Source organism: Scyliorhinus torazame, chromosome 2 (assembly GCF_047496885.1).
Source record: "Scyliorhinus torazame isolate Kashiwa2021f chromosome 2, sScyTor2.1, whole genome shotgun sequence".
NCBI classification, from domain to species: domain Eukaryota; kingdom Metazoa; phylum Chordata; class Chondrichthyes; order Carcharhiniformes; family Scyliorhinidae; genus Scyliorhinus; species Scyliorhinus torazame.
Genome location: NC_092708.1, coordinates 387,577,778 through 387,590,729, shown reverse-complemented (window position 1 = coordinate 387,590,729; position 12,952 = coordinate 387,577,778). Strand labels below are relative to the sequence as shown.

Below are 12,952 nucleotides of genomic sequence, written 5' to 3'. Positions count from 1 at the left end.
CCCATTCTCACTCACCCCCCCTCCCCATTCTCACTCGCCCCCCTCCCCATTCTCACTCGCCCCCCTCCCCATTCTCACTCGCCCCCCTCCCCATTCTCACTCGCCCCCCTCCCCATTCTCACTCGCCCCCCTCCCCATTCTCACTCGCCCCCCTCCCCATTCTCACTCAACCCCCCCTCCCCATTCTCACTCAACCCCCCCCATATTCTCACTCCCCTCCCCCCATTCTCACTGCCCCATTCTCACTCACCCCCCCCCATTCTCACTCACCCCCCCCTCCCCATTCTCACTCGCCCCCCTCCCCATTCTCACTCGCCCCCCTCCCCATTCTCACTCGCCCCCCTCCCCATTCTCACTCGCCCCCCTCCCCATTCTCACTCGCCCCCCTCCCCATTCTCACTCGCCCCCCTCCCCATTCTCACTCGCCCCCCTCCCCATTCTCACTCGCCCCCCTCCCCATTCTCACTCAACCCCCCCTCCCCATTCTCACTCAACCCCCCCCATATTCTCACTCCCCTCCCCCCATTCTCACTGCCCCATTCTCACTCACCCCCCCCCCATTCTCACTCACCCCCCCATTCTCACTCACCCCCCCCATTCTCACTCACCCCCCCCATTCTCACTCGCCCCCCCTCCCCATTCTCACTCGCCCCCCTCCCCATTCTCACTCGCCCCCCTCCCCATTCTCACTCGCCCCCCTCCCCATTCTCACTCGCCCCCCTCCCCATTCTCACTCAACCCCCCTCCCCATTCTCACTCAACCCCCCCCATATTCTCACTCCCCCCCCATTCTCACTCCCCCCCCCCACATTCTCACCCCCCCCCCCACATTCTCACTCCCCCCCCCCACATTCTCACTCTTCCCCCCCATTCTCACTCTCCCCCCCCATTCTCACTCCTCCCCCCCCCCCATTCTCACTCCTCCCCCCCCCATTCTCACTCCTCCCCCCCCATTCTCACTCCTCCCCCCCCCCCATTCTCACTCCTCCCCCCCCCCCATTCTCACTCCTCCCCCCCCCCCATTCTCACTCCTCCCCCCCCCCCATTCTCACTCCTCCCCCCCCCCCATTCTCACTCCTCCCCCCCCCCCATTCTCACTCCTCCCCCCCCCCCCATTCTCACTCCTCCCCCCCCCCCATTCTCACTCCTCCCCCCCCCCCATTCTCACTCCTCCCCCCCCCCCCATTCTCACTCCTCCCCCCCCCCCCCATTCTCACTCCTCCCCCCCCCCCCCATTCTCACTCCTCCCCCCCCCCCCCCATTCTCACTCCTCCCCCCCCCCCCCATTCTCACTCCTCCCCCCCCCCCCCATTCTCACTCCTCCCCCCCCCCCCATTCTCACTCCTCCCCCCCCCCCCCCCCATTCTCACTCCTCCCCCCCCCCCCCCCATTCTCACTCCTCCCCCCCCCCCCCCATTCTCACTCCTCCCCCCCCCCCCAATTCTCACTCCTCCCCCCCCCCCCCCCCCCCATTCTCACTCCTCCCCCCCCCCCCCCCCATTCTCACTCACTCCTCCCCCCCCCCCCCCCCCATTCTCACTCACTCCCCCCCCATTCTCACTCCCCCCCCCCCCCCCCCCCCCATTCTCACTCCCGGGTGGGGGAGGGGCGGTGATGAGTTGACAGTTTCTGCCGCTCGGGCCCCGATCCCCGGCTCCACTCGGATTCCCGCCTCTCCCGGATCCGCCGCCCCTCCGACATCCCTCATCTCTCCCCCTCCCTCACTCCGCCCGCCCCTCACTCCCTCCTCACTCACCATTTCTCCTCCTCAGCCTCACCGGCGCTGTCGCTCAGTGAAGACGTCACCCGACCCGTCGCTCAGTGAAGACGTCAGCCAGACCGTGGCCGCGCCTGAGGAGCGCGCGCAGGCTGACCCCTGACCTCAGTCACAGTCCCTCAGCCTCCAAAGACCACACTGCAAATGATTGCAGAGAGCATGATGCATTCGGAATGTTCCCCCCTGCTGGAATCACAAAGTAAATCCCCTTCACTAATAGATTCAGAAACTGCAAATTAGTTGCATTTCTATAGCACCTTTCACACAATTTACCAAAACACATTGGAAGCCAATGAAACACGTTTGGAAGTGATGTTACTCTTTTTAAGAGTCACCGCAGCCAATTTACAAACAGCAAGCTCCCACAAACAGTAATGCGGCAACAACTAAATCATCTTTCTATTGATGTTGGCTGAGGAATAAACATTAGCCAGGACACTGGGAGGAACGCCCATCGTTTGCTACGAAATGTGGTCAGAGGATGCTTTGCATACATCTGAGAGATATAGACAAGGCCTTCGGTTTAACATCTCATGCAAAAGCTGGACTTAGACAGTGTGGCACTCTCTCGGCACGGCAGTGGAGTATCAGCCTGGGTTTTGTGCTCCAGTCTCTGAAGTGGGATTTGAACCCATAACTTTCCGATACACAGGCGAAATGACTACCAAGGCTGACACTATATAACATTATCTGCTCATATCCACCCCCCACCCCACTTGATTTTTCTTGGGCACAGTTCCATAGGAAACCATTAGTAGTCACCCACTACTTGACCCAACAGGATTGAATACAGGACACATCAACTGGTCCAAATCTTGTCCAGCGTGGGCCATTGCATAGTGAGCAAGTATGCAAACTTTGATTCATAGTTCATTCATTCTGGCAGCATGGGCTAGACTGGCGAGGTGGCCCATCTCTAATTGCTCGTGAGCTGCCTGCTTGGACTACTGCAGTCCCTGTGAGGAAGTGCCGGGATTTTGGACGAGCGACAGTGAAGGAATGACAAAATATTTCCCAGTCAGTTTGGTGTGTTGCTTGGAGGGGAAGTTGGAGGTGCTATAGTTCCCATGCACCTGCTGGCATAGTCATTCCTGAATTCCTCACAGAAGCCCTGCAGTGCAGTGCATTTTTTAGATGGTACACACTGCTCGCACTGTGCGCTGGTGGTAGAGGCAGTGTGGTGGTATGTATTAGGGGTAATGTGGTACCTGTGAAGCCGAGAGGCTATTGGCTGACAGGTCCCGGGTCCTGGTTGCATCTGCCGACTTCTGGCTCCGCCCTGAAGGTGGAGTATAAGAGCCCGAGCTTCTCCCCGCAGCCTCATTCTGTTGCTGAGCTGCTGGGGGACAAGTCTCGCTTAATAAAGCCTAGATCGACTTCATCGCTTCTCGTCTCGCGTAAGTCATTGTGCGCTACAGGCAGTAGCTGCAGTTACTGTTGTAATTTAATGCAGGAAATGTGACAACCAGTTTGCATACTGCAAAGGCCCGGAGATAATTAAATAAATGACCAAGCCTCTGTATGAAGGTGTTAGTTGAAAGATAAATATTGGCCAGGAGACTGAGGAGAACCTCCCTTCTTTGAAATAGTGGGCATGAGAATTTTTCATCCATCTGAGGGATTAGATTTAATTTTTCATCTGAAACACGGTATCTCTGACAGAGCAGCACTCCCTCAGTACTGAACAAGGTGTGTCCGTCTTGTTTATGTGCTCATGTCTCAGGACAGAGATCAATAGATTTCTAAATATTAAAGACACCAAGGGATAGATGACACCAAGGGGGCTGTTTAGCACAGGGCTAAATCACTGGCTTTGAAAGCAGGCCAAGGCAGGCCAGCAGCACGGTTCAATTCCTGTTCCAGCCTCCCCGAACAGGCGCCGGAATGTGGCGACGAGGGGCTTTTCACAGTAACTTCATTGAAGCCTACTTGTGATAATAAGCAATTTTCATTTCATTTCATTTCATATGGGAATGGTGTGGGGAAATGCCATTTGAGATAGAAGATAGTTGAATTGTGGAGCAGGCTCGAGGGGCCAAATGTCCTACTCCTGCTCTTATTTCCTGTTCCTGATAACACAGAAAGAATCGTCAAAAATAAATACCAAAGTCAGAAGGATTGGTGTTTGTCTCCATTGTCTAACTGGAAGGTGTTTTTTTTTGGTAGTCTGATTTTGTATAATCTAAAAATAAAATTCTGATCAGACCTATGATAAGGCAAAGGCAGTGTTTATTTGTGCTACACCACTAGGGGAGCACTGGCTCACATACGGAATATGAGTGTCAGAATGTCATGTGCTGCATTAAAACGAACAAGTTGGCTTGACACAGACAATATTATGCACCGGGGGTAGCGGCTTGGTTGGGTGACCTGTACGACTTCCTGCTATTAGAGAAGATAAAGTAGGAGTTAAGGGGCTCTTCAGGAGGGTTTGAGGAAAGGTGGGGGATGTTTGTGACCGTGTTTGAGGAGCAGTTCGTCGCGGGGGAGGGTGAAAAAGGGGGAAAATTTGTACAGATTATTTGGTTGATTGTTGGGAAGTATGTTTCTGGGGGTGTTTATTCGCTGTAACCTGTTTTGATACATGTTTGAAACGCGGCAGCACGGTAGCATAGTGGTTAGCACAATTGCTTCACAGCTCCAGGGTCCCAGGTTCGATTCCCGGCTTGGGTCACTGTCTGTGCGGAGTCTGCACGTTCTCCCAGTGTGTGCGTGGGTTTCCTCCGGGTGCTCCGGTTTCCTCCCACAGTCCAAAGATGTGCAGGTTAGGTGGATTGGCCATGATAAATTGCCCTTAGTGTCCAAAATTGCCCTTAGTGTTGGGTAGGGTGACTGGGTTATGGGGATAGGGTGGGGGTATGGGCTTGGGTGGGGTGCTCTTTCAAAGAGCCGGTGCTGACTCGATGGGCCAAATGGCCTCCTTCTGCACTGTAAATTCTATGATTCTATGAAAACACATTTAAAAAAAAACAATATCGTGCAGTCCTTAACTAATTGCAAGTTCTTGCATACACTTTACCTATCGTTTATCAGCAGTTTAAACAAGCTCCTGAAGATTCAGTGAATGCTGAAGAAATGCAATCAGGAAATTTCAATGTGCGTGCATTGGTGGCTGCACTGTGGGTCGGGTGTGCATGCACAAATGTACCCGCAGAGGATGGCATATGGTGCAGTGGTTAGCACTGGGACTGCAGCACTGAGGACATGGGTTTGAATCCCGGCCCTGGGTCACTGTCTGTGTCGAGTTTGCACATTCTCCCCGTGTCTGCGTGGGTTTCACCCCCACAACCCAAAGATGTGCAGGGTAGGTGGATTGGCCATGATAGAATTGCCCCTTAATTGGAGAAAAAATAATTGGGTACTCTAAATTTTTTTAAAAAGAAGAAAAAAAGGGGGAAAGAAAATGTTCCCGCAGTACACCCGGTTGATAGCAGGAGTTGCAATGAAGTTAAGAAAGCTCCAACAGTTTGCACTGCACACAGGACCCCAAGAGAGGGCGCAAGAGATCCACTCACCAACCTTCAACAGCACCGAACGATACAGTGGAGATTTTGATCAATTTTACTTGGTAATAATCACCATGGCAGTTGTTTTATGTCGAGACAAGGGAGACTCGGATAGATGTCTACTGTAGTTCAGTGTGTAACTCTCCTGCCTCTGTGTCAGAAGGTTGTGGGTTCAAACCCCACTCCAGGGCACCATAAGGTTAACACTTTCGAATGGGACTTCCGGTTGCGGCTATGCCTAGGTAGGTCGCACATTCGGCAGCTCCCGCCGGGAACGGACTTTTGGGCTCTCCAGAGGGGCCCCAACGGCAATTGTTCGACGGCTTCCAGTGTGGGAATGTGACAGCAAGGTCCCCCCGACATTATATGGATTGGACCAGGAGTGGAGCGGTTAAAAACGGGATCCTGGTGCAGCGGAAAGTGCAAGGGAGGAAAAGCAAGATGGCGGCGGGTGGAGACCAAGCAGTGTGGGCGCAGTGGTCGCAGGAGCAGCAGGAGTTTCTTAAACGCTGCTTTGAGGAGCTGAGGACAGAAATGCTGGCGCCAATGAAGGTGGCGATTGAGAAGTTTGTGGAGACCCAGAAGGCCCAAGGGGCGGCGATCCGGGAGGTGCGGCAAAAAGTCTCGGAGAACGAGGATGAGATCTTGGGCCTGGCGGTGAAGGTGGAGGCGCACGAGGCGCTGCACAAGAGCAGGGCAGAAAAATTTGAGGACCTGGAGAATAGGTCGAGGAGGAAGAATCTTCGGATTCTGGGTCTCCCTGAAGGAGTGGAGGGGCCCGATGCCGGGGCATATATGAGCACGATGCTCAATTCGCTGATGGGCGCGGGAGCTTTCCCGAGGCCCCTGGAGCTGGATGGGGCTCATCGGGCCCTGGCAAGGAGACCCAAAGCCAACGAGCCGCCAAGGGCTGTAATGGTGCGGTTCCACCGCTTTATGGACAGAGAGTGTGTCCTGAGATGGGCCAAAAAAGAACGGAGCAGCAGGTGGGAGAACACGGAGATCCGTATTTACCAGGACTGGAGTGTGGAGGTAGCTAAGAAGAGGGCTGGTTTTAACCAGGCTAAGGCGGTGCTCCATCGGAAGGGGGTGAAGTTCGGGATGCTGCAGCCAGCGCAATTGTGGGTCACGATCCAAGATTGGCACCACTATTCTGAAACGCCCGATGAGGCATGGAACTTTATACAGACTGAAAAGTTGGACTCAAATTGAGGGTTTGTCATGGGGGGATGTTTACTGTGTTCACTGTGTTTATTACGTTTGGGGAATGTTCTTTTGGTTTGAGTGCTGGGTGGGGATGGGTGAAGGGATTTGATGTGGGAGAGTGTGGGCGTCGGTGTTGGAGGGGCAGGCCCCCACGGAGGAAGAGGGGGAGCGGAGGCCCGGGGATGGGGAGTTGGGGTAAGGCTGCAAAAAGGAGCTGCGCCAGAGGGGGCGGGGCCGGCTCAGGAAAGCGCGGGCTTTTTCCCACGTTAGGGAAGGACGGGGGTGGGGCCGGGAGGGGAAGGGGGGGGGGGGGGGCGTTGCTGGAGAGGAGCGCACACTGTCTGCCAAGGGGTCGGGGGATTCTCACACTGGGGGGTCGATGGAATGGCGGGAGAGGCCGGGGTCAGCAGGAGTCAGCTGACTTATGGGAGTGTTATGGGGAGAGCAAAATGGCTAGATGAGGATCTAGCGGGGGGAGGGGGGGGAACAGGGTTGCTGCTGCATTGGCCAAAGGGGAGCTGGAAGTAGGAGAGGTGGTCGGGGCGGGGCTCCACCGCCTGGGGGACTGGAGGGTGCGGGAGGCGCGGGCACGTAGCTGGCATAGAAAAGGAGATGGCTAGTCGGCAGGGGGGGCGAGTAGCCCCCCAATCCGGCTGATAACTTAGAATGTGAGGGGCCTGAACGGGCCGGTCAAGAGGGCCCGGGTGTTCGTGCACTTAAAGGGACTGAAGGCAGACGTGGTTATGCTCCAGGAGACACATTTGAAGGTGGAAGCTTGGATCAATGACATGGCAGGGTTCACCAAGCTGGAGAGGATAAAGTTTGTCTTGCGAGGGTCTGTGCAGGGGTTCCTCAGGCGGTGGCAACCGTTCCTAGACTATCTCGCGGAGCGTTAGGAGGAGGTCAGCAGCAGCCCAGGGGCGGGGGGAGGTTCTTGTGGGGGGGGGCGTTTGGGTGGGTGGGGGGGCTTCCCTATTGGTGCTTTTAAATGTCATATGGGGGGTTATTGTATGTGGGGGAAATCCAATGTATAATTTTTGATTGTTGTGTTCTTGTTTCTTTCTTTTTGTTGAAAATCTGTTGAAAAATTTAAATAAATATATATATATTTTAAAACACTTTCGAATGCAGCACTGAAGGAGTGCTACACTGCCTGAGGTGTTGTCCTTCAGATGAGATGTTAAATTGAGGCCCTGCCTACCATCTCAGGTGACTTTCAAAGATTCCACAGCCACTATTTGAAGAAGATCAGTGGGGCCTATCTCTGATATGACCAATCCCTCAATCAACATTACAAAAACAGATAATCAGGTCGGCGGCTTCACATTGCTGTTTTGGGATGTTACTGTGTGCAAATTGGCTGCCATATTTCTTACAACAGTGATTACATTTCAAAAGCAATTGATTCTGCGGTGAATGGCTTACTTCCTGATGTCTCAAAACTTCTCCACGGCCTACAAGTCAGGAGTGGAATATTGCCCACTTGCCTGGATGAGTGCGGCTCCAACGACACTCAAGAAGCTCGACACCATCCAGGACTATTCAGCCCACTTTTTTAAAAAAATAATTTTTATTAAAGGTTTTCACAAAATATCAATAACAAAATGAGAAAGAGACAAAAAAAAAAACCAGCAGGGTTAAGTACAAAACACAATCCAGAAAAGCAACCCCCCAAACCCCTCCCCTCTGTACATAAATAATAAATTAACATTAACACCCCGACTCAACACAACTGGTATATACACCCCCGTGGACCCTCCAGTGCAAATAGCAAAAACAGAAATAGAAATAGAGTAACCCCCCCACCCCCGCTCGAGTTGCTGCTGCCATTGACCAATGTCTACCGTTCTGCCAGGAAGTCTAAGAACGGTTGCCACCGCCTAAAGAACCCTTGTACCGACCCTCTCAAGGCGAATTTCACCCTCTCCAATTTAATGAACCCCGCCGTATCGCTGATCCAGGATTCCACTGGGCTTGGGGGCCTCGTATCTTTCCACTGAAGGAGAATCCTTCGCCGGGCTACCAGGGACGCAAAGGCCAGAATACCGGCCTCTTTCGTCTCCTGCACTCCCGGCTCCTCTGCCACCCCAAATATTGCGAGCCCCCAGCCCGGTTTGACCCTGGATCCTACCACCCTCGACACCGTCCTCGCTACGCCCTTCCAAAATTCCTCCAGCGCTGGGCATGCCCAGAACATATGGGTGTGATTTTCTGGGCTCCCTGAGCACCTAACACACCTGTCCTCACCCCCAAAGAACCTGCTCATCCTTGTCCCAGTCATGTGTGCCTGTGCAGCACCTTAAACTGTATGAGGCTGAGCCTCGCGCACGTTGAGGAAGAGTTCACCCTCCCCAGGGAATCTGCCCACGTCCCTTCCTCGATCTCCTCTCCCAACTCCTCCTCTCACTTACCTTTTACCTCCACCACCGAGGCCTCCTCCTCCTCCTGCATCACCTGGTAGGTTTCCGAGATCTTCCCCACTCCCACCCACCCCCCCGAGAGCACTCTGTCCTGTACTGTGCGTGGCAGTAGCTGCGGGAATTCCGCCACCTGCCGTCTGGCAAACGCCCTGAACCTGTAAGTACCTGAAGGTGTTCCCCGGGGGGAGCCTGTACTTCTCCTCCAGCTCATCCAAGCTTGCGAACTTCCCGTCCACAAACAGGTCCCCCAACTTTCGTATCCCTGCCCTGTGCCACCCCGAAAACCCTCCACCTGTTCTTCCTGGGGCGAACCAGTGGTTCCCCCGTATTGGGGTCCACGCCGAGGCCCCAACTTCCCCCCTATGCCGCCTCCACTGCCCCCAAATTTTGAGGGCAGCCACCACCGCCGGGCTCGTGCTATACCTCCTTGGAGGGAGCGACAGCGGCGCCGTTGCCAGCTCCCCCAGACTCGTACCCACACAAGACGCCGTCTCCAGCCTCTTCCATGCAGCCCCCTCCCCCTCCATCACCCACTTGCGCACCATCGCCACATTGGCGGTCCAGTAGTACCCACAGAGGTTGGGCAGCACCAGCCCCCCCCTATCTCTACTCCGCTCCAGGAACACCCTTCTCACCCTCGGAGTCCCTCGCGCCCACACAAACCCCAATATACTCGTTAACCTGCCTGAAAAAAGCCTTCGGGGTAAACACGGGGAGGCACTGGAACAGGAACAAAAACCTTGGGAGCACCGTCATTTTGATTGACTGCACCCTACCCGCCAAGGACAGCGGCAACGTGTCCCACCTCTTGAACTCCTCCTCCATCTGCTCCACCAGCCTTGTAAAGTTAAGCCTATGCAGGGCCCCCCAGCTCCTGGCCACCTAAAACCCCAAATACCTGAAGCTCCTCTCCGTCATTTTTAGTGGGAGCTCGCCAATCCCCCTCTCCTGGTCCCCTAGCTGAACTACGAACAGCTCGCTCTTCCCCATATTGAGCTTGTACCCCGCAAAGTCCCCGAATTCCCTAAGAATCCTCATTACCTCCAGCATTCCTCCCACCGGGTCCGCCACATACAGCAGCAGGTCGTCCGCATAAAGCGACACCCTATGCTCCTCCCCACCCCGCACCAACCCCCTCCAGTCCCTTGACTCCCTCAGTGCCATAGCCAGGGTTTCAATCGCCAGTGCGAAGAGCAGGGGGGACAGGGGACACCCCTGTCTCGTCCCTCGGTGCAACCGAAAGTACTCGGACCTCCTCCTATTTGTGGCCACACTCGCCATCGGGACTTCATACAGCAGCCTAACCCACCTGACAAACCCCTCCCCAAACCCGAACCTCTTCAGCACCTCCCACAGGTACCCCCACTCTACCCTGTCAAAGGCTTTCTCAGCGTCCATCGCCACCACTATCTCCGCCTCCCCCTCCCTCGCCGGCATCATGATAATTTCAAAAGCCTCCGCACATTCGCGTTCAACTGCCTCCCCTTCACAAACCCCGTCTGGTCCTCATGGATGATCTGCGGCACACAATCCTCAATCCTCGTGGCTAAGACCTTCGCCAGCACCTTGGCATCTACATTTAGCAAGGAAATCGGACTGTAAGACCCACATTGCAGGGCATCCTTGTCCCGCTTCAGGATCAAGGAGATCAGTGCGCGGGACATCGTCGCGGGCAAAGCCCCCCCCCTCCCTTGCCTCATTAAAGGTCCTGACTAACAGCGGGCCCAACAGGTCCATATATTTTTTCTAGAATTCGACTGGGAAACCGTCCGGCCCCGGTGCCTTCCGCGTCTGCATGCTTCCTATCCCTTTGATCAGCTCCTCCAGCCCAATCGGAGCCCCCAATCCCGTCACCAGTCCCTCTTCCACCTTTGGAAACCTCAATTGGTCTAGGATGCGGCCCATCCCTCCCTCCTCCCGTGGGGGCTCTGATCGGTACAATTCCTCGTAAAAGTCCCTGAAGACCCCATTGATGCCAACCCCACTCCGCACCACGCTCCCTCCCCTATCCTTAACTCCCCCGATCTCCCTAGCTGCGTCCTGCTTCCGAAGCTGATGCGCCAGTATCCGGCTTGCCTTTTCCCCACACTCGTAGACCGCCCCCTGGGCCTTCCTCCACTGCACATCCGCCTTCCTGGTGGTCACCAGGTCGAATTCGGCCTGGAGGCTGCGCCTCTTCCTCAACAATCCTTCCTCAGGCTCCTCCGCATACCTCCTGTCCACCCTCACCAACTCCCCCATCAGCCTCTCCCTTTCCCCCCGCTCCCTCCGCTCCTTGTGGGCCCTGATGGAGATCAGCTCTCCCCTCACCACCGCCTTCAATGCCTCCCATACCACTCGAACCTCCCCGTTATCGTTGGTCTCCAAGTACCTCTCTATACTTCCTCGGACTCGAACGTTCACCTCCGCCAACAGCCCCACCTCCAAGCGCCACAGCGGGTGCTGGTCCCTCTCCTCCCCCATCTCCAAGTCCACCCAATGCGGGGCGTGGTCCGAAATGGCTATTGCCGAATACTCAGTATCCTCTACTCTCGCTATCAGCGCCCTACTCAAAATGAAAAAGTCGATTCGAGAATAAGCCTTATGGACATGTGAGAAGAATGAAAATTCCCTAGCCCCCGGCCTTGCAAATCTCCAAGGGTCCACCCCTCCCATCTGGTCCATAAACCCCTCAACACTCTAGCCGCCGCCGGCTTCCTACCCGTCCTAGACCTGGAGCGATCCAGTGCCGGATCTAGCACCGTGTTAAAGTCTCCCCCCATTATCAGGCCCCCCACTTCCAAGTCTGGGATCCGACCCAACATACGCCGTATAAAACCCGCATCGTCCCAGTTCGGGGCATACACATTGACCAGTACCACCCTCTCTCCCTGCAACTTACCACTTACCATTATGTACCTACCGCCATTATCTGCCACAATGCTCAACGCCTCGCACCTTCTTCGGGTCCACCACCACCTTTTTTGTCGCCCCGCTCCTAGTTGAAGCCATATACTGACGGAGCGCTGTTATAAACTCCTTCCCACACCGGGAAACATCGAAAAAGCGCCGTTGGGGGCCCTAAAAAGAGCCCAAAAGTTTGTTTTTGCGGGAGCCGCCGAATGTGCGACTTAGCTCCGCATAGCCGCGACCGGAAGTCGCACTATTCAGCCCACTTGACCAGCATCCCACCCACCTAACTTAAACTCTCACTCCCTTCATCACCAATGCACAGTGCGCACCATCTACAAGATGCTCAGCAGGGACTCACAAAGGCTCCTTCCAAATCCACGATCGCTACCACCTAGAAGGTCAAGGGCAGCAGACACATGGTAACGCCACCATCTGGAGGTTCCCCTCCAAGTCACTCACCATCCTGATTTGGAAATATATCGGCCGTTCCTTCACTGTCGCTGGGTCAAAATCCTGGAATTTGCTCCCTAACAGCACTGTGGGTGTACCTACACTACATGTGCTTCAGCGGTTCAGGAAGGTAGCTCACCACCACCTTCTAAAGGGCAGTTAGGATGGGCAACAACTACTGCCCTAGTCAGCGACGCTCACATCCTGTGGATGAAATTATAAAGGGTGCTTGCTCCCAGACTTCAAACACAGGCTCAATTCGTGCTGGCTCAGTGCTGCTGATAAGAAGTCCTCTGAGCACCTGATTTGCTTCACACCAGGGCTAGAGTTCAAGTGTAAATCCAAGATTATTAATAGCAGCCCGTTACTTATTCAGATGCAGGGTAACAGGGTAATGTGTTGCTATAGCAATCGTCTGTGGGCAGTAAACTCCAAATGTGACCCGATATCTCATCTTTCAGAAACAAGCTAGTTTTGAATCTTACATTTCATTGAATCATATATTCGACTGCCCAGGAGGTGTACACGAGGCCCACCCTCTCCATGTCAGCTCTTTAAATGAAAGTAACATTTTTGAATGCACCGTATCAAAATCCTTGGGGGTTGTGTAGCGTGGAGGGGGATTTTATATAGAACATACAGTGCAGAAGGAGGCCATACGGCCCATCGAGTCTGCACCGACCCACATTAAGCCCTCACTT

General features: G+C 54.7%; 1 protein-coding gene across 1 annotated transcript in view; it reads right to left on the bottom strand.

The window, feature by feature from the left end:
- LOC140405472 (26S proteasome regulatory subunit 4) overlaps positions 1 to 1,867 on the bottom strand; it is a 30,957-nt gene extending 29,090 nt beyond the window's left edge. Inside the window, exon 1 of the mRNA XM_072493948.1 lies at positions 1,757 to 1,867. Coding sequence (XP_072350049.1) covers positions 1,757 to 1,759 — 3 coding nt within the window. The 5' untranslated portion in view covers positions 1,760 to 1,867. The remainder of the gene's footprint in view (positions 1 to 1,756) is intronic.
- Positions 1,868 to 12,952: the final 11,085 nt, after the last annotated feature.